This window comes from Cyprinus carpio, chromosome A24 (genome assembly GCF_018340385.1).
Source record: "Cyprinus carpio isolate SPL01 chromosome A24, ASM1834038v1, whole genome shotgun sequence".
Lineage (NCBI taxonomy): Eukaryota > Metazoa > Chordata > Actinopteri > Cypriniformes > Cyprinidae > Cyprinus > Cyprinus carpio.
In genome coordinates, this window is record NC_056595.1 from 3,299,053 (window position 1) to 3,325,112 (window position 26,060).

At 42.2% G+C, this 26,060-nt stretch overlaps 2 protein-coding genes across 3 annotated transcripts; one reads left to right on the forward strand and one right to left on the reverse strand.

Moving 5' to 3' along the window:
- Nucleotides 1-9,913: 9,913 nt before the first annotated feature.
- LOC122135443 (protein NLRC3-like) lies at nt 9,914-12,527 on the forward strand (the record flags this gene model as incomplete). Its single annotated transcript, XM_042714887.1, has 3 exons — nt 9,914-10,719; nt 11,180-11,353; nt 12,494-12,527. Coding segments are annotated over 3 exons (1,014 nt in total), but the record flags the coding sequence as incomplete, so codon positions are not given.
- Nucleotides 12,528-23,517: 10,990 nt separating this feature from the next.
- On the reverse strand, nt 23,518-25,719 carry LOC109109573 (piggyBac transposable element-derived protein 3-like). Of its 2 annotated transcripts, XM_042714052.1 has the most exons (3): nt 25,559-25,719; nt 24,273-25,220; nt 23,518-24,143 (listed from the first exon to the last, which is right to left on the reverse strand). In XM_042714052.1, exons 2-3 carry the CDS (start codon nt 25,218-25,220, stop codon nt 23,595-23,597), a joined length of 1,497 nt encoding a protein of 498 aa, XP_042569986.1. In that variant the 5' UTR covers nt 25,559-25,719; the 3' UTR covers nt 23,518-23,594. The 2 variants fall into 2 exon arrangements, with proteins under 2 accessions (XP_042569986.1, XP_042569985.1); XM_042714051.1 differs by having other exon boundaries at nt 24,273-25,718.
- Between the last annotated feature and the right edge of the window lie 341 nt (nt 25,720-26,060).

The window sequence follows — 26,060 nt, forward strand, 5'->3', positions numbered from 1 at the left end:
GCACATCAAGGCCATGAGAGAGCGGATCGACAGGGTCATGCCATTGGTCCGGGAGCACATGTCCAAGGCCCAGCAAGACCAGCAGCGCCTCTTCAATCGGGCCGCCCAACCACGGGAGTTCCAGCCGGGAGACTACGTCATGGTTCTGGTCCCCCACATCCGCCTGTAAATTCCTGGCACGCTGGCAGGGCCCTTACACGGTCACCGAACGGGTAGGACCCGTCACCTATAAAGTGCGCCAACCAGGTCGCCGAAAAGAGGAGCAGCTCTATCATATAAATCTGTTGAAGCGCTGGGTGGGGACCGGACCCCAGCTCTCGGCCCTCGCCACCACCTCTCCCGTGGTTGTAGGCATGGATCCCAATCTCTCCGCGGCCCAGAAGACGGAACTGCAGCACCTGGTCGGTTCAGTTCTCGGATGTGTTCTCCCCCCTGCCAGGGCGGACGACCGTCATCCAGCACGAAGTCCGAACACCACCAGGAGTTATCGTCCGGCAGCGACCCTATCGTGTCCCGGAGGCTCGGAGACACGCCATCGAGACAGAGGTACAGGAGATGTTGAAGTTGGGGGTAATTGAGCCCTCGCGGAGTCCCTGGTCCAGCCCCATCGTAATGGTCCCGAAGCCCGACGGCACCCTCCGGTTCTGCAACGACTTCCGCCGCCTAAATGAGGTCTCGGAATTTGATGGCTACCCCATGCCCCGAGTCGATGAGCTCCTGGATAGACTGGGAAGGGGCCGGTTCATATCGACTCTCGACCTCACCAAAGGTTATTGGCAAGTCCCTCTGTCTAAGGATGCCAAGCCCAAGACAGCCTTCTCAACCCCCAGTGGCCACTGGCAATACGGGTCCTTCCCTTCGGCCTGCACGGGGCACCCGCCACCTTCCAGAGGCTCATGGATGTCCTGCTGAGGCCCCATATGGCCTACGCCGCGGCCTACATCGACGACGTGGTCATCCATTCCGAGACCTGGGGGGAGCATTTAGAGCGGCTCCGGAGGGTGCTGCTGGAAATCCGCCGGGCGGGGCTCACCGCCAACCCCCGGAAATGTCACCTGGCTCTCTCCGAAGCCAAAGTACCTGGGCTTCTGCGTGGGTCGCGGCCTTATCCGGCCCCAGGAAAGAAGGTGACAGCTATCCTCTCGGCACCGCGGCCCACTACCAAGACCCAGGTGCGAGCCTTTTGGGGTTGGCGGGATACTACCGGTTTTTTATCCCTAACTTCTCCTCCTTAGCCTCTTCCCTGACAGATCTGACCAGGAAGGGGCAAACCCGAGAAGGTAGCCTGGAGTCCGGAAGCGGAAGAGGCCTTCCAGCAGGTGAAATCAGCCCTCACCACGGAGCCAGTCCTGCGAGCCCCCGATTTCCACCTGCCCCTTCCTGGTGCAAACCGACGCCTCAGACACCGGGTTAGGAGCCGTTCTCTCCCAGGTCCAGGACGGCGAGGAAACACCCGGTGATCTATATTAGCCGGAAGCTGACCCCGACCGAACAACGGTATGCCGCCGTGGAGAAGGAAGCGTTGGCTGTCAAGTGGGCAGTCCTGGAGCTTCGTTATTATCTCCTCGGCCGCCGGTTCACCCTGTTGACCGATCATGCGCCACTGCAGTGGATGGCCCGCGCAAAGGACACCAATCCCAGGGTGACCCGGTGGTTCCTTGCGCTCCAGGACTTCCACTTCACCGTACAACACCGGGCGGGGACAGCCAACGCCAATGCGGACGGCCTCTCCAGGATAGGGGCAGCTTTCGCAGGTCTGTCAGGCTCCACTCCCCACCCTCCCCATATCTCCCCATTGTTCCGCAGGCGCAGGTCAACGCTTAGGGGGGGGGGAGTGTGACGTGTGTCCCGAGCGCTCGTCAGCGTCGCCCTGGCAACACAGCGGAATCACCGGCACTAGCTCGTCACGGGCTGAGCGGCCGCACCTGCAGCTCATGAAGAGGCGTCTACTTCAGCCGGGGAGGAAAGCAGTATGGTGAGCAATGTCTCCCGACACAGAGCCTAACTCTTTCCTCCTCTATCACAGAGAGCAGCGTGTGACCGTCAGCCCCAACCAGGAGAGCACCGCACGGGATCCACCACTCAAGACACAGAGGGCACCAGGGAGTTGGAGCACTACGGAGAGCACTGTCTTCACTCAGAGCACCAAGTTGTGAATAAATCCACCCTTCGGGGATTTTCTCTGTCTATCGGTTGTCGTGTCGTTCCTCACCTCGCCACAATATATATATATATTCGATATGTTAATGAGGAAGCGCTAATATAAGTAATAAATAAGGTAATATATTATTCTAATATGATTATTTCTTTTATTGGTATATATAAGAGTTATGTGTATAAATTATAAAACACTATGACAAGGTAATGTTTAACTTATATATATTTATTTTATTTATTACATGTTATATTATCTCACACATGGAGTGGCATTTTCTATAATGTCTAAATTCTAAATCAAAATACATATCTGATATGACTTAGTATATAATTAGCATAAAACAAACAATATAATTCACATTCTCAAGGATTAAAGATTAAATAGGAAAAAAATTAAAATGATTGCACAGCCATCAATTAGGCCGCGATATCCACTAAGCATGTAAACAACTAATGAACAAAAGAAGAAGAAAGAAACAGCTTGGCGCGCTTTTTCTTAGCGTCCATTTCCATAGTGACTCGTCGATTCGTCGCTCTGTTGAGAATGTCTTGAGTCTTAACCAGGAACATACTCTGAGTTGAATGAACTTACTCCCGGACGCGTTTTTGGAACCAAATACCTCGAGTAAGCAAGGTTTGGGGTTAATCAACCGAGAGTTCAGGGTTTAGTTCACGGTAAGTTAACCCTGCTTTCTGGAATACACCCCAGGCTACACATACATTGATCAACCACGAACCACTGGTAAAGGTGGCGGTCTTGCTGTTATTTATACATTTGATGTCTCCATCACTTAAGTTTTTCTTTTCTTCATTTGAATGTTTGGCGTTCAAATTGAATAGTTATTTATCAATTCTTGTCTTAAATATCTACCATCCTCCAAAACTTAACCCTGCATTTTTCTCTGAATTTACTGAACTTGTCAGTGCAATTTGTTCAACTATTGTTTTAACTGGTGATTTTAATATCCATAAGGACAATCAAAATCGCAGTAATACTACTTGTTTTATGGAAACATTAGAGTGTTTTAATCTCACTCAATATGTCAATTTCCCAACACATACTGTAAGTATGGTCATATATTAGACTTGGTTTGTGCTACAGGTGTGACTATAGACCAGCTTGAGTGTACTGATGTATCATGTATAAGTGATCACAAACTTATTACTTTTAGTGTTTTTCCACCTTCTCCGCAGACAACCAAGGAGCATTTAATTTGCTTAAGAAAAATCAGAAATATTGACCTAGACACTTTTATACATACTATCGGTGAACTACCAGTTGTGACATCCATTGACCAATATAATGCTGCCTTTACATCTATTCTGGGTGAGTTTTCCCCCGTGAAGAAATGTGTTGTTTCTTTTAAGAGGTCTTCTCCATGGTATACACCTGAGCTAGGTGAGCTTAATGCAGCTGGTAGGCGGTTGAAGCGGCAACATAGGAAATCTGGCTAGCAGTTCACAAACTTATGCTTGAACAGCATCAGACTGAGTACCATAATTCTTTGAAAATTGCAAAAACAGAGTTTGATTCAATGATCACTAGTAGAGGGGTTTCCAATCCACGAGTATTGTTTAATACAATTAATAATCGAACCCAACCAATCACAAGGGTTAATTGCCTCACCACAGAGCAGTGCAATGATTTTCTTAAATATTTCTCATGTAAAATTGAGAACATTTATAATACTATTGCATCTGTCTCTGCTTCATCTGAACTATTAGACTTGCATCCCTTTACTCCCCCTCCTCTGTTTTCAAGTTTTACTGCTGTTAGTTCTGATTTTATTTCAAAATTGGTTTCAGCAATGAATTCTTCATCTTCTATACTTGATCCACTTCCTACTAGTGTTTTGAAGTGTCTGCCAGCTTTTATTCCTATGTAACCGCACTGGGTAGTACATTAATGTTAGCTCAAATGATATATAGGGAATTTGAATAATTAATCAGGAATATGATTAATATATATATCTCATATGACAGTTACATTAACATTCTTGAAGATGAAAAATAGGTCAATTGTATATATCAATAACTCATTACAAGGCACTGTAATTTACTCATTAATATGTCAATATTCCATTCTTCATATCAATTAACGTGATATCTTTTACTGGGAATTAATGCAAATTAACTTGTCAACTTTCAATAAAGTTATCACTTCTTATAATTCCAGGAAAAATAGTTTCTGGCCATGAAACCATTCTCCTGTCCTTATAAAATTTAGGTTACTGAAAAGTAACAAATAAGCTTTGTTGCTAAGATCAAACATTTCATTGACTTCCTGATGTGAGTATTTTAGACAGAAGCAATCATGAAAATATATTGGATTTTAATAATTGAACTAATAATACATCAAACTACGATTCACACAGAGTAAATATGCGTATAACAATACAAAGAGTAAAAACAAATACAATAAAAAAACGGATAACAGATGAGAGAGAGAGAGAGAGTGAAAGGGTGAGCGAGAGAAGGTGAGAGAGAAATAGGCGAGATCACAGAATGATCGCCCAGTATGGCAAAATCACATACAGTAACCTTTTGAAAGACAACATGGAATCAGATCACCTTGAAAAAGGGAATAGACAACCTTAAGCAGCATTTAAATCTCTATAGAAAATAATACTTGCATGTGGGTATCTTTGTGCCTGCTAAAGACGAGCGTGCGTGTGTCGTTCTTTTGGAGCTGGGCGTGTTCTCTCGTGTCTTCCGGGGCGAGCAGACTCGCGTGAAGTTTCAAAGGTTCAACGAACGTGGAGTTACCAAAGAAATGATTCAGAGTTCATCTCCCTCGTGTAGGGAGAGGCGAATATGAGAATAAAACTATGTAAAGAAAAGAAAAGAAAAACCACTTCTAAGAGGTCTGCTTCTAAACAGTTAAGTGCACTTTTGAAAAAATATGTGGGAAGTGTGTCAAGATAGCAGGTTGACGATTTTAGGTGCTGCACTATTTCTTCCAAAATTTTGCTATCAATTGCTTCAAAAATAGACATAGTATCTTTTTGATATCGTGGCCAGATCTGTCTGACCTCTGCATTGCTTGAGGATGTGCTAATCTCCTTCCTGATATTGATGATCTTCTCAGAAAAGAAGGAAGCAAACTCATTGCATTTGCTGTTTGAGAGCATTTCACTGGGAATCTGACTTGGGGGGTTTGTCAGTCTTTCAACAGTGGCAAAAAGAGTATGAGTGTTGTTTAAGTTACTGTTTATAAGGTTTGAGAAGAAATTCTCTCTAGCTGTGGCTAGTTTCACATTAAAAGCATGTAGGCTGTCTTTATAGATGCTATAGTGAATTTCAAGTTTCGTCTTCCGCCACATCCGTTCGGCTTTTCTGCATTGTCTTTTCATAGTCTGAACTGCTGTTGATCTTCTCCAAACTGATTTCTGTCTGTTTGTTTTCTTACTGACTATTATTGGAGCAATATCATCAATAACATTCTTAACTTCTGAGTTAAAGGAATCAAGGACAATATCAACAGAGTCTGCAGAAATGCTTGGTGTTAAAGATATAGCCTCCATAAACAGCATACTAGTTTTCTCGTTTATGCATCTCCTTCTGACAGAGACAGATCTAGATTCAGTGGTAGCAGAGATCAATATATCAAAGAAAATACAGAAGTGATCAGATAGTGCTACGTCCATAATAACAATGGATGAAATGTTTAGACCTCTACTGATGATTAAATCTAGAGTGTGTCCACCTTTTGTGTGTGGGTCCATGGCACATGCTGAATCAGGTCAAAAGTGTTTAGAACCGTTATCATTTCTTTTGTAGTTTTGTTTTCTGCATTATCTATGTGAATATTAAAATCCCCTGCAATAGCAAAACAGTCAAACTCTGAGGAAATCATTGATAGCATTTCTGTGAAATCTTCAACAAAGGCTGTAGAGTATTTTGGAGGCCTGTAAATAACGATAAACAGAATGCGTGGAGCACCTTTCAACACAATCCCTAGCTATTCAAAAGACAAGTACTGACCAAATGACACTTGCTTGCATTGATAGACATCTTTAAATAGAGCAGCTACACCTCCACCTCTCCTAACAGTCCTGCAAGACACTCATGAAAGTAAAGTTAGGAGGGGCTGCTTCATTGAGGACTGTTGCACTGCAGCTGTCTTCTAGCCATGTTTCATTTAGAAACATAAAATCCAGATTGGTTTAAAGTCACTGATTAGAAATGATTTATTTTTTTAGTGAGCGAATGTTTTAAAAATGCTAATTTGATGGCAGAGCTTTGTGTCTTTACATTAATCTTAGTTTGATGCATAATAGGCCGCAGATTAGATGAGTTTGCCCTTCGGCTTGAAAAGGCCTTGGACTTTCTATCACGTGATAAAACTGAAATAGAGAAAGCTACAGGCACACTTGGTTCCTGCTTATTCTGTAAACATTTGTGAATGTTGCTGCTATTATAGCGGGGACCCGGCACATATCACTGAGAGCTGCTATCAGTTGTTTTTAGTTCACCTACAGCAGATGAAGGGTTTGGGCCCTGGCGTTGTGGCAGCGGTTGGAGATCTCTCACAGGAGCAGGGCCCACAGGCTGTGAGGAGCTCTGTGGACAGGGCTCAGCTGGTATAGTGTCCATCAGCAGTGCTTGTTTGGGGCTGCATGGTGTTATTAGTGTCCTTGTGGGATATGTCAACCACATAATGACTCGGACCTAGTGTGTGTGTGCTGAATGGACTGACACATTCTGCTGAAGGATGGTGGAGGGAGAAGTAGATATTGTCCTTAAGCACTCTAGCACCAAGTTTGTTTGGGTGGAGGCCATCCAGTTTAAACAGTTGTCTATGGCCCCAGAAAAGATTGAAGTTGTCGATGAAATTTACTCCTTTTATATTGCAAGATCTTTGTAGCCATGTGTTCAGCCCAAGCAACCGTGAAAACATATTTGTTCCTTGTTCACATCAGAGACCTTTGCTTGGGGAAGGCAGCATGTTGTTGTATTTCTGCTACTAATGTTTCTGATAATAGAGTCACCCACTATCAGAGTCCTGGGCTCAGCTGCGCTTTGAGCTGAATGCCGCTGTCTGCTCGACCTTGAGCGCCTGTTAGTAGCGGTGTTAGCTGCTGGCCGATCCGATCCATGTTTAATCACATTTGGGGATTCCTCACCCGCATTCATTAATGCTTCAAATCTGTTCTCAAGATGTATAGGGGTGGTAGAATACCAGTATTCACAAGTCTTGTCATAGTTGAATCTGGGGTAGAGGATGTTACGGCAGCAATACGAGAAACTCGTGACAATCTGATGTCTCATGTTCCTTTGGGTCTCGCTCCTTGTTTGTGCCATCGATTAGTGTGGCGATCAGTTTCGGCTTGTCCCTCTACACATGGTATAAACTGTTGAGATTCAGAAGATTCATGGGACTCACCGGCTGTATGCTGAGAGGGTCCATGACGACGGTCTGCTGAGTGTTCCGCCTGTTTTGGAAGTCCAGCAAGTAACTTTGTTTCAGAAGAAAGAGCATCCTTTGTAGAAGTTTGCAGCAGTTCATGCAACAAGTAGATCCAACAGGAGGCATTTTCTCTCTGTTCTGTTTGAATGTAGGCAGTTCTTTTCCCATCTCCGGAATGTAAGCTGCTGGCAGTGGGAGACAAAGTCTTCTTTTTGTAGTATTATTCCAGTCCCAAAGAGTTTTTTGTTTTAGTGTTTGTGCCAAAAATCTGTTGTTTGAGCACTGTGCTGATCTGCTGAAGTAAAAATCTTAGACAAATCAGAGAAAAGTACATAAATAAGAAGCAAAGCGCAGAGCAGTAAGCTAGAATGTCCGAACGGTAGCGAAGCCGGAAGCTGAATTACTCAAAAAATTTCTCTTAAGTGAAGGTTTTAAGTTATAATCTTACAGATGTTGTTGCCATTGTTTGTTATTGTGTTGTCATTGTGATTGTTATTATGGAGTATTGTTGTTTATTTTATTGTTGTTTTATACTGTTGTAGTGCCTTGAGTGTAAGAAAGGCACATTACAAATCAAATTTATTATTATTATACATTAAGACAGGAATCAGTGCTTGAGATCAGAAAATTGACAGCAGACAAGACTAATATGCTGTTTTGTCCATTGTCACTATCAGCATGTTTTTGAAGAGACTAAGATCAGAATCTCTGGAACCCAGTGGCGTGTCTGTGAAGAGTAATGCATCTATGATGGATCCCACTGCACTCAGTGAGGCAACAGTAACCTCTGACCCAAGGTATGACACTAGATATTTTTTGCATTTGTCAGATTCTTTTATACAAATGGCTTATTGTGCATTCCAGCAACATACACACACACATACACACACAAATCTCTTTCCTGACCCTTCACTGTTCCTTGATCTTGAATGAATACCAGATCAGTATCATCAGGGGACATAAATCATGTTTGGCAGGATATACCCAACATACCCAGTTGTGTGTCTGTGTAGAGAAACAGTGATGAATTCAATGATGCAGTGACCTCTGACCAACCATTAGCATAAGCATTTACTTTCTAATTTACTGTAGTAATCTCAGATGAATAATAATTTAAGAAATTCAATGAAATAACACTAAATGTGCTACAAAATATGCAGCATAGGTACTGCACAGGGGTTACAAAATCATATCCGTTAATCATGTAACTGATTGTCTTCGGCAGTCATTGTAATCACTGTCATTTGCAGCTGTTTTCTTATTAATTTCAGCAGGAGGGAGATATGTGCGCTGATCAGATATGTGCCATCCTCTACATCCCACTATCAGATCCACATCAGGCAAGAAAGAACTGAAGCAGTCCTGCAGACACACACAATGAAGACTGCCGACCTACAGAGAGTCAAAGACCAGCACAAAACCAGCATAAAGATCAAATATGAGAGATTATTTGAGGGAAACAAACTCCAAGAAAATGAAACACTCATGAACATGATCTACACACAGCTCTACATCATAGAGGGAGAGAGTGAACGAGTGAACGAAGAACATGAGGTTTTACAGATGGAGAAAGCAGCCAGAACACAACACTCACAAGACACTCCAATCGATTGCAATGACATCTTTAAAGCCTCACCTGAACCAGAATGTGAGGAGAAAGACCAAATCAAGACTGTTCTTACTAAAGGCATTGCTGGAATCGGAAAAACTGTCTCTGTGCAGAAGTTCATTCTGGACTGGGCAGAGGGAAAAGCCAATCAGGATGTAGATTTCATGTTTGTGCTTCCATTTCGAGAGCTGAACTTGATCCGAGATCATCAGTACAGTCTTCACAGACTTCTGCTGGACTTTCATCCTGAACTTCAAGATCTGGACTCACAGATTTATGAGGAGTGTAAAGTTGTGTTCATCTTTGATGGTCTGGATGGAAGCAGAATCACAATGATGTTTTCAGATGCTCAGAAAATTTGTAATGTGACTGAGACTTCATCAGTTGGTGTGCTGATGTCAAAGCTCATGAAAGGAGAGCTGCTTCCCTCTGCTCTCATCTGGATCACCTCCAGACCAGCAGCAGCTAATCAGATCCCCTCCAAATACATCAACCGTCTGACAGAAATTCAGGGATTTACTGAGCCTCAGAAGGAGGAATATTTTAGGAAGAGAATCAGTGATCAGCATCAAGCCAGCAGAATCATCTCACACATCAGAAGGGCAAGAAGCCTCCACATCATGTGCCACATCCCCAGCTTCTGCTGGATCTCATCCACTGTGCTTCAGAAGCTCCTGGAAGAAGATCTGAGTGTAGAAATCCCTCAAACTCTGACTGAAATGTACATCCACTTCCTGCTGATTCAGATCAACATGAGGAACCAGAAGTATGAAGAGAGAAATCCAGAGAAACTCCTGCAGTCCAACAGAGAAGTGATTGTGAAACTTGCTGAAGTGGCTTTCAAACAGCTGATGAAGGGCAATATGATGTTCTATGAAGAGGATCTGATTGATAGCAGCATTGACGTCACTGATGCCTCACTGTATTCTGGGATTTGCACTGAGATCTTTAAGCAGGAATCTGTGATTCATCAGAGGAAAGTCTACAGCTTCATTCATCTGAGCGTTCAGGAGTTTCTTGCTGCTTTCTATGTGTTTTACTACCACATAAACAGCACAACAGAAGCATGTTTTGATTCACTGGAAAATCTCCATGAAAGAATAGCTGATAAGGCTGTAATGAACAAAAATGGACAGCTGGATCTGTTCTTGCGGTTCCTGCTGGGTATCTCACTGGAGTCCAATCAGAGACTCTTAAAGGATCTACTCACACCCAGTGAGAACAGCTCAGTGAGCATCAGAAGAACCACAGAGATCATTAAAGAGAAGATCAAAGATGGACATGGACTCTCCACCGAAAGATCCATCAATCTGTTCCTTTGTCTGCTAGAAATGAAAGATCAGACTCTGTCCAGAGAGATTCTGGAGTTTGTGAAATCAGACAAACTCTCAGAGAAACTCTCTCCTGCTTACTGCTCAACAATCGCCTTCATTCTTCAGATGTCAGAGGAGCCACTGGAAGAGCTGGACCTCAAGAAATACAACACATCAGATGAGGGAAAAAGAAGACTGGTACCAGCTGTGATCAACAGCACAAAAGCTTTGTAAGTGGTAATTCCTTAAACATTCACATAAAAACCTAAATTTCACTGCAGTTAAGGCACACTGATATTTTGCACTTTGTTAAATAATACTTACAATACTATGGTATTTGTGCCAGTTTAGTGCTTGGCTATGACTGTTGTTATGCTGAGTTCTGTATCTGTTCTGGTTCATTTTCTGTGTTCCCAGTTAATCTGTTCCCTTAGTTACCTATTGCTCCACACCTGTTTCTGTTCTCACTGATTACGTCTCCTGTGTTTATAAGTCCTGTGTTTTCCTTTGTTCCTTTGTCTTGCGTTTATGTTGTTTGGTGGTAGTTGTCTCCTGTGTTCTCCAGTGTTTCTCTGGGAATTATCTATTAAAGACTCTATTTTGGATTACCCCTTTGCTGTGTGCTTTATCCCTATCTACCTGTGACAACTATGAGGTAATTACTACTTTCATTTATATTTTGTCTTATAGACTTGCAGGCTGCAATTTTACTGGTCAGTGTTGTGAGAGTTTGTCATCAGCTCTACAGTCTCCAAACTGTGTCCTGAGAGATCTGGACCTGAATAACAATGACTTGCAGGATTCAGGAGTGAAGCTACTCTCTGATGGATTGAAAAGTCCAAATTGTCAGCTGGAGAGACTGAGGTTTGTAGTAGTAATATTTGTTTAAAATTTGTTTGAATGCTGATACTTTGGATGTTTAGACTACTTTGCTTTTTTTAAGCATTTAGCACATTACATTAAGTTCTTTGTGATCACAACTGCTTAACCTCACCATTGCTCCTAGTGTTAACATTAAATTGCATTCAGAAAGATTTACTAACACATCATTTGAATTGTGATCCCCTTTGGAGACTATTTTCTAGAAATCCAAACATCAAAAATAGAACCTGCAGGCCATGACGGGTCTAATCTGACCAGTGCCTGGTCTGGGATGATATAAATAAGTAAAATATATTAAAAAAATTAAATAATTGCATACATTAAATCATAAATTGGCATGATATGTGATATTGGATGACAGATTTGAATTGTTGTTGTTATGTTATATAAAAAGGAACAAGTCTTGAATCCTGGATCATAGGCATTGATGTAGGGATTGTTCTGATAGGTGGATCTCAAAACAAGGTTTCTGTTCCTAAGTCTTGGTATAGCTCACCAAAATATATAATAATATTTTATATTTTTCTTTTAATAAATCACCAGGATGCTATATCAATTGATATTTGACTTCTTTTTTGGCATTAAACATTTGCCAATAAGTTTTATTTGTTCAGCCAGTAAGCATCAACAGTACTATTTTGACAGCACTGAGAAACCCAGTATCTGAATGCAGATGCCCAAGAGTGCCCAATCTCACTGTTCCGTACTATACTGACTTATACAATACTGTCTAATAGAAAAGCAAATGCCACAGTACTTTATCATATTCCACTGTCAATCAACAAATATGCATTTATATAAAGTATTTGAATGTCTGAAACATTAAAAAAAATTGTAGAATCCAGCCATTAGATTATGAGAGGGAAGTCTAATAACAAATGCAATCCCTGCCTATACCGAGACTCGAACTTGCAACCTTTGGGTTACAAGTCCAACTCTTCTACCCATTAGGGATTTGCTGCTTCTTTTGCCATCCACTGAAGAAAAAACTGCCCCGCCATCAGTATTCAGTGATGGAGCTCACCATAACCATGTTTTCTGTAGAATATCAGTCCGATGTAGAAGTACAGCTGGCTGATGTGTCACATTTGTCTTTGTGACCCTTTGCAATTGTCCAGTCAGTCTGGGCATTTGTGTTGTGGCACTGAGTTGGTAAAGTATTCTCAGAGCAAAACAATTTATAGAGACTCATGGGAGAGTTTTATTTAGTCTTATTTGTGGTCCAGTTTTCTGGTATCTGATCGTTGCATAAACAAAGCAAAAAAATGTAAGCATGCTGATTTCAGGAGTAACTATATTAGCAATCAATAATACTAATATTGACCATTCATAATGGAAAAAAATATGATTTTGTATTGTCATACATGCACATATGCTTTTGTATGTGTTTTCACACAGTATATAAACAACATATCTTAGAAACTACAGTCGTGGCCAAAGGTTTTGAGAATTACATAAATATTAGTTTTCAAAAAGTTTGCTGCTAAACTGCTTTTAGATCTTTGTTTCAGTTGTTTCTGTGATGTACTGAAATATAATTACAAGCACTTCATACGTTTCAAAGGCTTTTATCGACAATTACATGACATTTATGCAAAGAGTCAGTATTTGCAGTGTTGGCCCTTCTTTTTCAGGACCTCTGCAATTCGACTAGGCATGCTCTCAATCAACTTCTGGGCCAAATCCTGACTGATAGCAACCCATTCTTTCATAATAACTTCTTGGAGTTTGTCAGAATTAGTGTGTTTTTGTTTGTCCACCCGCCTCTTGAGGATTGACCACAAGTTCTTAATGGGATTAAGATCTGGGGAGTTTCCAGGCCATGGACCCAAAATTTCAACATTCTGGTCCCGGAGCCACTTAGTTATCACTTTTGCCTTATGGCACGGTGCTCCATCGTGCTGGAAAATGCATTGTTCTTCACCAAACTGTTGTTGGGTTGTTGGAAGAATTTGCTGTTGGAGGGTGTTTTGGTATCATTCTTTATTCATGGCTGTGTTTTTGGCAGAATTGTGAGTGAGCCCACTCCCTTGGATGAGAAGCAACCCCACACATGAATGGTGTCAGGATGCTTTACTGTTGGCATGACACAGGACTGATGGTAGCGCTCACCTTTTCTTCTCCAGACAAGCCTTTTTCCAGATGCCCCAAACAATCGGAAAAGGGGCTTCATAGGAGAATATGACTTTGCCCCAGTCCTCAGCAGTCCATTCACTATACTTTCTGCAGAAGATCAATCTGTCCCTGATGTTTTTTTGGAGAGAAGGGGCTTCTTTGCTACCCTTCTTGACACCAGGCCATCTTCCAAAAGTCTTCGCCTCACTGTGCGTGCAGATGCGCTCACAACTGCCTGCTGCCATTCCTGAGCAAGCTCTGCACTGGTGGCACTCCGATCCCGCAGCTGAATCCTCTTTAGGAGACGATCCTGGCGCTTGCTGGACTTTCTTGGACACCCTGAAGCCTTCTTTACAAGAATTGAACCTCTTTCCATGAAGTTCTTGATGAACCTATAAATTGTTGATTTAGGTGCAATCTTAGTAGCCACAATATCCTTGCCTGTGAAGCCATTTTTTATGCAACGCAATGATGGCTGCATGCGTTTCTTTGCAGGTCACCATGGTTAACAATGGAAGAACAATGATTTCAAGCATCACCCTCCTTTTAACATGTCAAGTCTGCCATTCTAACCCAATCAGCCTGACATAATGATCTCCAGCCTTGTGCTAGTCAACATTCTCACCTGAGTTAACAAGTTGATTACTGAAATGATCTCAGCAGGTCCTTTAATGACAGCAAGTGCAGTGGACAGGTTTTTTTGGGATTAAGTTAATTTTCATGGCAAAGAAGGACTATGCAATTCATCTGATCACTCTTCATAACATTCTGGAGTATATGCAAATTGTTATTATAAAAACTTAAGCAGCAACTTTTTCCAATTTCCAATATTTATGTAATTCTCAAAACTTTTGGCCACGACTGTACATTATTGTTGGTTGGCCCATTATAAACGTCTACTTTTGAAAATAGTGTGTCAATAATGCAACATGACAATAGTAAACACAAATTTTTCAGTTAAAGGCAGTTTATCATTGAATTCAGTGATGTCATCATCCAGCTCAGTTCAGTTTAAATAGTATCTGTGCAATCAAGTCAATAATATAGCTGGAAATGAAGTGTCTCCAACTAAGCAACCCAGAGGCGACAGCGGCAAGGAACCAAAACTCCATCGGTGACAGAATGGAGAAAAAAACAGCTAAACCAGCAGTTCAATTCCAGGCTGCAGCAAAGTCACATTGTGCTGAGGACTCAACTGGTTCCTGTGGTCTTGTCCCGGTGGCCATCTGATACTATCTGTATCTGGAGCTCATCTAGTTGTCCTGGTCTCCGCTGACTTTCAGGGCTGTAGAGGTCATCTCTAGGTGCTGATCCACCATCTGGGGTGGATACGTACTGGATCCGGGTGACTGCAGTGACCATCTGATCTGGATACAGACTGGATCTGGTGGCTACGGTGACCTCAGAATAAGAGAGAAACAGACTAATATTAACGTAGATGCCATTCTTCTAATGATGTAGCAAGTACAACGGGTGTTATGGGAAGTGTTCTTGGTTCTGGTTGACCTAATTACTGCAACCTAAATATCCTGTTTAATAGGTAGCCAGTGCAGTGTTGACAGAACCGGGCTAATGTGGTTATACTTCCTGGTTCTAGTAAGAACTCTAGCTGCTGCATTTTGGACCAGCTGGAGTCTGTTTATTAAGAGTGCAGAACAACCACACAATAAAGCATTACAATAATCTACTCTTGAGGTCATAAACGCATAGATTAACATTTCTGCATTTGACATTGAGAGCATAGGTCGTAATTTACAGTAGATATATTTTTGAAATGGAAAAATGCAGTTTTACAAATGCTAGAACCGTGGCTTTCTAAGGAAAGATTGTTATCAAATAGCACACCTAGGTTCCTAACTGATGACAAAGAATTGACAGAGCAGCCCATCAAGTCTTAGACCGTGTTCTAGGATATTACATGCAAAGTTTTTAGGTCCTATAATTAACACCTGTTTTTTTTTCAGAATTTAGCAGTAATTACTCATCAATAAGCAGATTTTCACGAACACAGTATTTCACAGTAAACGGTCATCTAAACATTTGTAAGGTCAACCCAATTGGCCCAACAAAGGTATCCAATGGGGGCTGAAGGTTTCCTGTATCTTCGGTCTTTTCAGTGTGCAAATAATTTAATTTCATCTAAATTTTAATCCGACACCATTTTATTATGACCTCAAATTTAGGTTGTCATGCAGGTTGGTTGTTTGTCCATTTATGTCCAATTATTATTATTCTGACACTTAATTATTCTAGTTAACCCTTTACTTTATATTTACTCATTAGGAATCATTAGGAATCTGTGTCACTCACTGTGAATCTGGTCCGTGGCCTTCCGGCTGATTGCCACCAGAGGTCACTCTCCCATTACATTGACTCTCACACCACACAGACTGTTACACATCTCCCTGGACTGCATTTCCCATTATCCATTGCACTGATTGCACACAGCTGTGACCAATCACACGCTCACCTGAAAGCTATTACACACACTATATAACACCCACTCAGATCCTGCTCAAATCGCTGAGTATTGTTCTGTATTTTCCAACCTCCTAGTACTAGCTGCTTTACCGAGCCATTCCGTATTTCTGTTTAGTCTCTAGTATTGTTTAGCGTTTATCACTCATCCAGCGATAGCTACTCTATGGAGCCAGTTCTTATTTTTTCCTAGTTTAGTCATAGTTTCACCTTGCCTGTTTTCCTGTGTTCAGATTCTTGCCTGTGTTTTCGGATTACCTGTCTTGCTGTTTCGGACTCTGTTTGCCCCTGTCTGGATTATTGCTGTGTACCTGGATTATCTCTCTCTTTGCCTTGCCCTGTTGGATATTGTTCACCGTGAATCCACGCCTGTTTACTGGAATGCTCTTGTGTTTTGCTCATGCCATACTTGTTCAGTGGTGTTTCGACCCTGCCTGTGTTTGTGACAACGTCTTTTAATAAAAAGCTTGCATCTGGATCTGTGTGTCTCGTTCGCCCTGTTATACAGAGTGTCTCATGTTGGCCGTTTAACGCAGATCTCACAGTGACAAACTCGCCAGTCTGAACTTTAGCAAGAGATTTCATACCACATTTATGCAGATGATATTCTGCTTTATGTCCCCCTAAAAGCAGGTTCTGATTCAGTGTCCTTTTTGCTGGCTTGTTTAGAGGACGTAAAGAATTGGATGGAAAATTATTTACTTCAATTAAATCAGAAAAACTCTTAAGTTATTTTGTTTGGCCCTCCACACCTTTGAAATATTTTAAGCCCTACTCTGGGCCCCTTTCAGGAAAACTTTCATGAAAAAGTTAAAAACATGGGAGTTATTCTTGATTCTGAGCTAAAATTTGACATCAATTCTGTAGTCAGAGCCAGTTTTTTGCTGCTTAAGGAGCTTCGCAAGTTTAAAAACATTCTTAGTTACAGTGATTTGGAGGTTGTTATTCATGCATTTATTTCAACCAGGCTTGATTACTTTAACGCTGTCACAACTTGCTACAGACCAGAGACAAGGAGAGCTTCAATAATAGAAGATCTATTAACAAAACAAAGATTCAAACATAATAATAATTTATTGTCATTGCTATAGAACAACGGAATTACATTAGAGCATCGATCGACAGTGCAAATTTCGTAAGTGCAAATGTGTAGGAATGACACTGACATAGGAGTATGTCAACAGGACAATACGTCATTAGTAAGGAATACAGTGTATAGGATAGATAGACAGTAGTAACCAGAAAGATGTGTATTGTTGTGTGTGCTGCAGCAATGCAAAGTCCAGTTCACTGTTAATGTAAGTGTTGAAGAATGGTGCATAATGGATACAAATTAAGTGAATGGGTAGGGGAGATGGGAACAGTGTTTATTCAGGAGTCTGACTGCCTGGGGATAGAGGCTGTTGGCCATTCTAGTGGTCCTGGCTTGAATGGACCTGTACCTCCTACCAGAGGGCAACAGGTGGAACAAACTGTGTGCTGGATGAAACCAGTCTTTTATGATGTAACGTGTCCTACGCAGGCAGCGAGAGGTGTACACAGTAGAAACCTCCGGGAGAACAGTCCTGTAGATTTTACCAGCAGTTTTCACCACCCTCTGAATTATCTGCTGTTCAGCTACAGTGCAGCTGGAGAACCACACTAGCAGCCCATAAGTCAGCACACTATGGATTGCACAATTGTAGAAGTTTATCATGAACCTCTGGGGCAGTTTGGCTCTTTTCAGCTTCCTTCCCTACAGCTAAGGTGATGTTATTGCCCCAGGACATATCCTCCGACACAGTGAGACCCAGGAATTTAAAACTGTTTACCCTCTCTACTGCCTCTCTGTTATTGTAGAGAGTTGAATGTCTTGGATGGTTTAATTTAGTCAATGAGATTCAAACATGAGATAAACCATATGCCACTACACATAGAAAGACCAGACAATATTGGGGAGAACATAGAAAGTATATATATAATGACCTGGTGATGAAGAGATCGCTGGAAGGTGAGGGTAATTGATGACGAGGGACAGGTGAGGGAGCGTGAAGGATTGTGTGTAATGGAGTCCATGGGAAAAACACGGGAAAAACAGGCTGGGGAACAGACGGGTCTGTAACAAATGCACTTTATGCTGGAATAAACCAGCATAAAACCAGCGTTTTAACAGGGACAAAAAAAGACTGCGCATATTACCCCATGTTAGCTTCACTTCATTGGTAAACTGTTAAATTCAGAGTTGATTTTAAGGTTTTAGTTTTTGTTTTCAAAGCACTCCATTGTCTTGCCCTGGCTTTTGCTCAACTTCAGGAAAATACATAGCATGGAGTGTGTGGACACATTCCATACTGTGGGCTCATCTGGCTACAGAAGCGCCCTGACCTTCTTACAACAATCATTTAAGCTGGCCGCACACTAGACAATTTTAAGGCCAATGTTAAGCTGATTTGCATCCCTGGATGATCAGGGGGTGTGGCCTGATTTGAGGCTTGTCGCAAATGATTTTTTGTCCAGAAAATCCTCTGTTGTGTGGTGTCTTTACGATTATTTAACTGCTCCCGATCGAGACGGAGCGTCGCCAAACTCAAATCGTAAATATCAAACGTTTAGTTTATGACTCTTGATCGAGTTTGCCTCTGACGTGATACCCGTGATAGCCAATGATAGGAAGCAAGCGTCACCTACCGGATGTTTCGTGCTTCTATAGCTGAAACTTGGCAGCCAGAAACATGCCATGAAAGAGAGAACATCACCCACATTCTTTTCTATACTTTGTTTTTCACTGTAAAACAGAACACACACCAGGAGAGCCAGCTGACAATATTGTCCTCTATTTGTTTTTCTTCTCTAGTCATGTTTGAGCTCATGAGTGTCCATGAGATCACGTGTCACTGTGAAATTGTTCCTACATTTGACAAGTGTGTGGTCTCGTGGACTACTCGAATTGTCTAGTGTGTGCGTTCAGATGATTATAAGGCTAAAAATCGGTTGAAACGGTCTTCATGTCTGTGCATGGTTTGAAAAATGTTTAAGATTTGAAAATCGTCTGGTTTGTGTCTAGTACTCAGTATAGTACTCAGTCCAAGAAAAAAATCCTCCAAACAGAGACAGGAACTAACAATTGTAATTTGCATTGATCAAGTCCTAGACGTGGAGAGTTTGCACTGGAAAATGACTCACTCTCTACAGTGAGCAAAATATCTCTAACCCTTAGGAACTGTATTGCCTTTTAGTCTACTTCTTGTAATATTAAGACCATTGTACCAGTACCAAATAAACAAATGTAAAGGAATTTTCCCGTATCTTCTCTCAGTGAAATGTAGAAACAGATGTCTGTATGTTAATATTGTCCGTATTGTATTGTCCGTATCTCACAAGATCAGAGTGTCTGAGTTTCTTCAAGTCTTTCACATTCTTTGACTGTTACATTTGTCATGCTTGAGTGTAAACTTTCATATTACTTTTATATTGTATGACATATCATATATTATATTATAGGACATAAAATTCACATTCTTGTTTTGTGGAATAACTAGATGAAATGTAACAAAAAGTCTGAAAAGTCTCAAGTAAATTCCAGCTCATTTTGAGTCTTCTTCTAAAAAAACGATAAAAAGTAGATGCATCTTGGTGCTTTATTTATAGAGATGACAGAGCAATTGCATGTTTGCGTGTCTCACGTAGATGTTTACCATATGAATAGGCTTCCCTGCACGTGGATGTTACCACATTACAGATAATGAGCTCAGATGGGAAAGAATGTACCTCATTTTGGTTTCATACAAATTACATAAACAGAGAATATTTATTTTTGATTTGATATAGTGCTTTTTGAATAAAAGCATTCATTTCCATTTAAAGCACACACACACCAAATACGTGCTGAAGTGGCGCTTGGTTTTGCGTTTGCCTATCACGGGACTGGCCAGTTTCGGTCTGCTAAATAGGGAGGCGTGACCATAGCCAGTGAAAGTACTTAACGAGCTGTTTTGGAAGCACTTGTCAGAAGAAACAGTTGAGCAACAGATAAGGACAGCAGTTTGTAAGTGTTTTGCCTCGTTTTCTCATTAGACTACTGCGTGATCGTCGTTGCTAGGGAAAACGTTGTTTATTTACTGTGTGTCTTACCCTGGTAAATACGTGCTGAAGTGGCGCTTGGTTTTGCGTTTGCCTATCACGGGACTGCTAAATAGGGAGGCATGTCCAGCTGACTTCAATCACAGGTAATCAGGCAAATATATAAGTGGGTAGGTGTCACCGCGGCAGCCCTTGTGTGAAGCCTCCTCGTGTGAAGACCGACGAGTGTAAAGACCATCGACTCTACCTGCGTGACTCCTCCGTGCAAGGACACCGACAAGGCACTTGAGTATTGCTATTTGCCCCTTTCTTTTCTTTTTTTATAGCTTGTTCTCAACTGCTTATTTCGGTCACTTGTACTCACTATGTGCTTTCAGATCTCTACTATCATTACTAACACTCGGAGATCACGCTATGTACGTCGAAGGAAGGCCTGCCCGACAAATCTACGGCCTGTTCCTCTGACCTCTACTACTACGCTCTCTATTCCAGTTGGTCTCTGGAACTGCCAGTCCGCTGTTAACAAAGCAGACTTCATTTCTTCTATTGCTGCTCATTCCGGTCTCAGCCTCATGGCACTGACTGAGACTTGGATCAAACCTGAAGACACTGCCACTCCCGCAGCCCTCTCCACTAATTTCACTTGTTCCCACACCCCTCGTACGACTGGGAGGGGTGGAGGTACTGGTCTCCTTATATCGAAAGATTGGAAATTTGATCTTCAACCATCACCTAACGGTTCATTTGAATCACGTCCTATTACTGTAACCCACCCTGTTAAAATCCACTTTGTGGTCATTTATAGTCCCCCAGGTCAATTGGGAAACTTCTTGGAGGAGTTGGACGTGCTGCTATCAAACTATCCTGAAGATGGTACTCCTCTGGTACTGCTTGGTGACTTCAACATCCACTCTATTTGCTCCACTCTAACCTCTTGCTTGGACAACTTTTGCCAACTGTTGTCTAGACCAGCACGCAGCACCCCATCTGCCCCCTGGCTGTCCGATGTTTTCTGTGAACATCGCTCTAAACTCAGGGCTGCAGAGAGGAAATGGCATAAATCAAGAAACTCTACTGACCTCAGTGTGTATCAGTCTCTCCTCTCTTCCTTCTCTGCAAATGTCTTCACTGCTAAAACATCATACTTCCACAACAAAATTAACTGTTGTGACCCTCGGACACTCTTCAAAACTTTCTCTTCTTCTTGATCCGCCTCCATCTCCTCCTCCATCGACTCTTACAGCTGACGACTTTGCAGTTTTCTTCACAAATAAGACAAGAACCATCAGTGACCAATTCTCCTCACCGCAGACTGAGGATAACTTCATAACGACTAATACACACTCTTTCTCCTCCTTCTCTCCACTCTCAGAGACGGACGTTTCCAAACTTATCCTGTCCAGTCATCCTACTACTTGCCCACTTGATCCAATCCCCACTCACCTCCTTACATTATCAACTCCTCTCTTCACTCTGGAACATTTCCCTCAGCATTTAAGCAGGCTCGGGTAAGCCCACTGCTGAAGAAACCATCTCTAAATCCAGCACTTCTAGAAAACTACAGACCGGTATCCCTTCTTCCATTCATTGCAAAGACACTTGAACGAGCTGTGTTCAACCAGCTCTCTATGTTTCTTGTACAGAACAACCTCCTGGACAGCAACCAATCTGGCTTCAAAAGCGGCCACTCAACTGAGACTGCCCTGCTCTCGGTTACTGAAGCCCTGCGACTGGCAAGAGCAGCTTCAAAATCCTCAGTACTCATTTTGCTGGACCTGTCTGCTGCTTTTGACACTGTTAATCACCAGATTCTCCTGTCCACCCTCAGAAAGATGGGCATCTCTGGAACCGCACTCCAGTGGTTCAAGTCCTACCTTTCTGATAGATCCTTCAGGGTGTCTTGGAGGGGTGAAGTTTCTAAGTCACTTGCTACTGGGGTAGTTGCTCGCATTTCAGCCTGTCTGAGTGACATTTCTAGCTGGATGAATGACCATCACCTTCAGCTTAACCTTACTAAGACTGAACTGCTGGTGGTTCCAGCTAACCCATCGTTTCATCACAACTTCTCTATACAGCTGGGTTCGTCAACCATAACTCCTTCTAGGACAGCCAGAAACCTAGGAGTTGTGATGGATCATCCGTTAAGCTTCACAGACCATATTGCTACAATGACCCGGTCCTGCAGATTTGCCTTATACAACATTAGGAAGATTAGACCCTTCCTGTCAGAGCAAGCCACCCAACTTCTTGTCCAAGCTCTTGTTCTTTCCAGACTGGACTATTGTAATGGTCTCCTGGCAGGCCTTCCTGCATGTACTATCAAGCCTCTGCAACTGATCCAGAATGCAGCAGCGAAGGTTGTCTTCAATGAGTCAAAAACAGCTCACATTACTCCTCTCCTCATCAGGTTACACTGGCTACCAGTAGCCGCTCGCATCAAATTCAAGGTACTGATGCTTGCCTACAAGACGACCACTGGCACGGCACCAACATACCTAAGCTCATTAGTTCAGTCTTATGCGCCCTCCAGAAGTTTGCGCTCTTCAAGTGAACGACGCCTTGTGGTGCCATCCCAAAGAGGTTCAACATCACTCTCACGGACCTTTTCCTGGACTGCGCCCTGCTGGTGGAATGACCTCCTGATCTCAAATCGAACAGCTGATTCTTTACTCATTTTCAAAAAACATCTAAAGGCTCATCTTTTTTTGCCAGCACTTCACCAATTAATACTAGTACTTACCTTTTCTTTTTCATGTCTATCATTCTTAAAAAAAAAAAAACCTGGCTGCGTGTTCTGTACTAGACTAACTGACACTTGTTGATCTGATTGCTTCTATTGTTCTCATTTGTAAGTCGCCTTGGATAAAAACGTCTGCTAAATGATTAAATGTAAATTTGAATGGTAGTGTATCATGGTTCAAGCCACACAACTGTTTTCAACACTGCTAATAATCTCAAATGTTTCTTGAGCTGCAAATCAGCATGTTAGGATTAATTTCAAGTTTATTTGTATAGCGCTTTTCACAATACAAATCGTTGCAATGCAGCTTTACAGAAAATTAAGTTTCTACAATATATTTAGTAGTAGCTTGTCAGTGGTGACTGTCAAATTGATGTACATATGGCAGAAATATACGGTAAAATTCATTTCAAATTCAAAGATGTAATCAAACAGACAATTAACACTATTAACAGCAATGATTATATGTTGCAATCAAACTTGTAGCAAAGTTTGGTAGTTAACACTAGAAGTCCCAGAGAGCAGCCATTTGGCTTTTCTACCTATAAAACCCGCAGGACAGCCGATGGGCTGGAAGGCTTAAGGCTAATATCCTTAATCAGCTGTGAACAGTTGCTTTTGTTATGTAAACAATGTGGGGCCAAGCTGAGCCACTTCAAGGAAACTTGTGTTTCACTTTGCCATCTTAGGGAGAAATCAACACACATGTTTTTTTTTTCCTTTGTTGCTGAGATTTATTGATAAAAACAGTACAAAATAAAATAAAGAAACCAACCATTTGTACACATATTTACAAATAATATTAAAAAGTGAGTGAGTACATTCCAGCAATCACTCACAATCCTGGCACTGCCATGGTATCTCCCGTCTGCATTTACCACATGTGTATCTGTAGCAGTGAACACATTGCACAGTGGCATGATTGTTCTTGCATTGGTGTTTGACCTGACACATGGCTCTTTTTCCAGGGCTAGGTGTGGAGGGTTGTGTCCGAAGCAATTGTTCTTTTTTTGCCTTCTTCGCACACATATGAGAGTTAGCCAACTCTCTTGCAAGCTCCACCAGGAAGTCCACCCGTCTTTCCTGCCTTCCGGTGCATGCTTGATACAGCACATGTGCATTCAGTGCTGCCATGTCAATCATGTTATAGAACACGGCAACTGGCCAGCGCTGTGTCCCTGTGCGGACAGTGTACTCCCGCACCATCTGGTCCATCACATCCACGCCGCACTTTGTGGTGTTGTAAAGGGTGACAGTGTTTGGCTTCCTTTTGGTGGTATTATCAGTCTGAATCACGCTGTGCATGCTGCTAAGAATGTAGATGGTCTTCTTCCGTTTGGGCGCATACGCCGTCAGCGTAGCAGCAGTGGTTGAAAACACCTAATAAATAAGATAAATTGTTATTTTCATAGCACTTTTACACACAATGACACAATGACACACTTGGCGGTGTTGATTCTAAAAATTAGAAACACATAAACATAGAACCACAAAAGACCTGCAACTTACCTGAGTGGTGAATTCATTGCGATCTGTGTGTCTAGTGGATTGAGGGATTTCCCGGGGAATCTTGTTGACTGTGCCGAGGATGGTGGTTTTCCGGCTAAGAAGTTTATGCGCAAGTGACAGCGATGTGAAGAAATTGTCCGTGGTAACATTTCTGCCCTTGTCTAGGAATGGTTCCATCAGCCTCATCACTACATTTTCAGACAGTCTCTTTCCACTGGGACGACTAGGGTCCTTGCCAAGATATGGGAGGACATTACAAATGTACTTGGATTTTAGGTCGCAAGCCACCCAAAACTTGATCCCAAATTTGTCAGGTTTAGTTGCAATATACTGCAGGAAACAGCAGCGAGTCTTTGACGGGAAAAGCTGTTCATCAACGGTGATATGTAGACCAGGGTTGTAGGACGTGATGCAATTGGTGACAAATGATCCCCACACACTGGAAATTGCAGCAAACTTATCAGTCTTTGCTCGATCACTCCGGGTGGACCTGTCATCAAAGCGTAGGTGTCGCATGATGTCTTGGAAGCGGTTTCGTGACATTGTTCCAATGATATGTGGGTTTCCCAGGTTTGCTGACCAGCAGTCACGTAGTGATGGAACCTTGGTAAGCCCCCGCAAGATGACAATTGCAATAAATGCCATTAGTTCAGGGAGGGCCATGAACCAATGAACATGCTCCGTTTCCTGTGCATGTTGAATAGTCCATTCTTGAATGGTATGAAGCATGTCAAGAGTGATGAAACACAGGAAGCTCTGAAGGCGACTCGAGATACTTTTCCTGGCCTTAGCCGTTGGCTCTCCATCTGCAGCGTACGCTTTGATTGGGGTGAAAGGGAGACGCGTCCCCACCTGTTCTTCACGCCACACTGTGCCATCTTTCGCTGTCTCTGTCAGGTCAGTCCCCAAACGGGCTCTCTTTTTTTGGTTGAGGAGCAGTCTCCTCATCTGCAGTGTGAACAAATTCAAATTGTGAGCAATGGAAAAGTCAAATGATATCACAAATGCATGCATAGATACTAATAATAATTCCAGTATCTCCTTCTCTGTATCGGAATAATTTCTGAAATATCTTCCTAAATAAAAAGATACAACTAAAGCAAAGAAACAACTAATAATGTTTTGCACTTCAGATGGCAGTGAATGTCTGCTAAGTAGTACAAACAAAAAAGTGGACAATACAAAAAAGGCAGAGTAAATATTTATGTCACTCCACTCTGCTTTTTTGGTGTTTTCCACTTACTGGTTTGAAATGAAATAGGAAATAATATGAAATGAAACTTAACCTGAAGACAGATCAGACAGATCTGAGTCCGAATCCGGCTGAAGTTCTGTCTTCTCCATCTGAGTCACAAGGGTTTACTTCACTCAGGATCATTTCCAAGGCCTGCCGAGTGGTGAGTCTTCTCTGCATTTTCTTTTCTTGGAGAGGAGGTCAATCAAGTTCTCTGCTTTTAGCAATCCTCCCTCCCTCACACATACAAACAAGCCACCAGCAACCATTCACACACACACCTCCAACCCCCCTGCAGATTGCTCAGGTAATGACCATATTTACACATGAATTGATGCTAATGATAGCCAAAAGACTAGCCAGTTAGCATCCACTTGGCTAAAGGAGGGTTACAAATCTCTGGGACTTCTAGTGTTAATGTTGTTTCAGTGTTGGCATCATCTGAAGTCATCTGAGGGGTTTGCTTCATCTCTTCTCAGGTGTTCGGTCAGCTCAGGTCTTTGTAAGGGCTGGATCTAGACTGAAGCTTGTGTAAATCCTAGTTACCTTGGGAT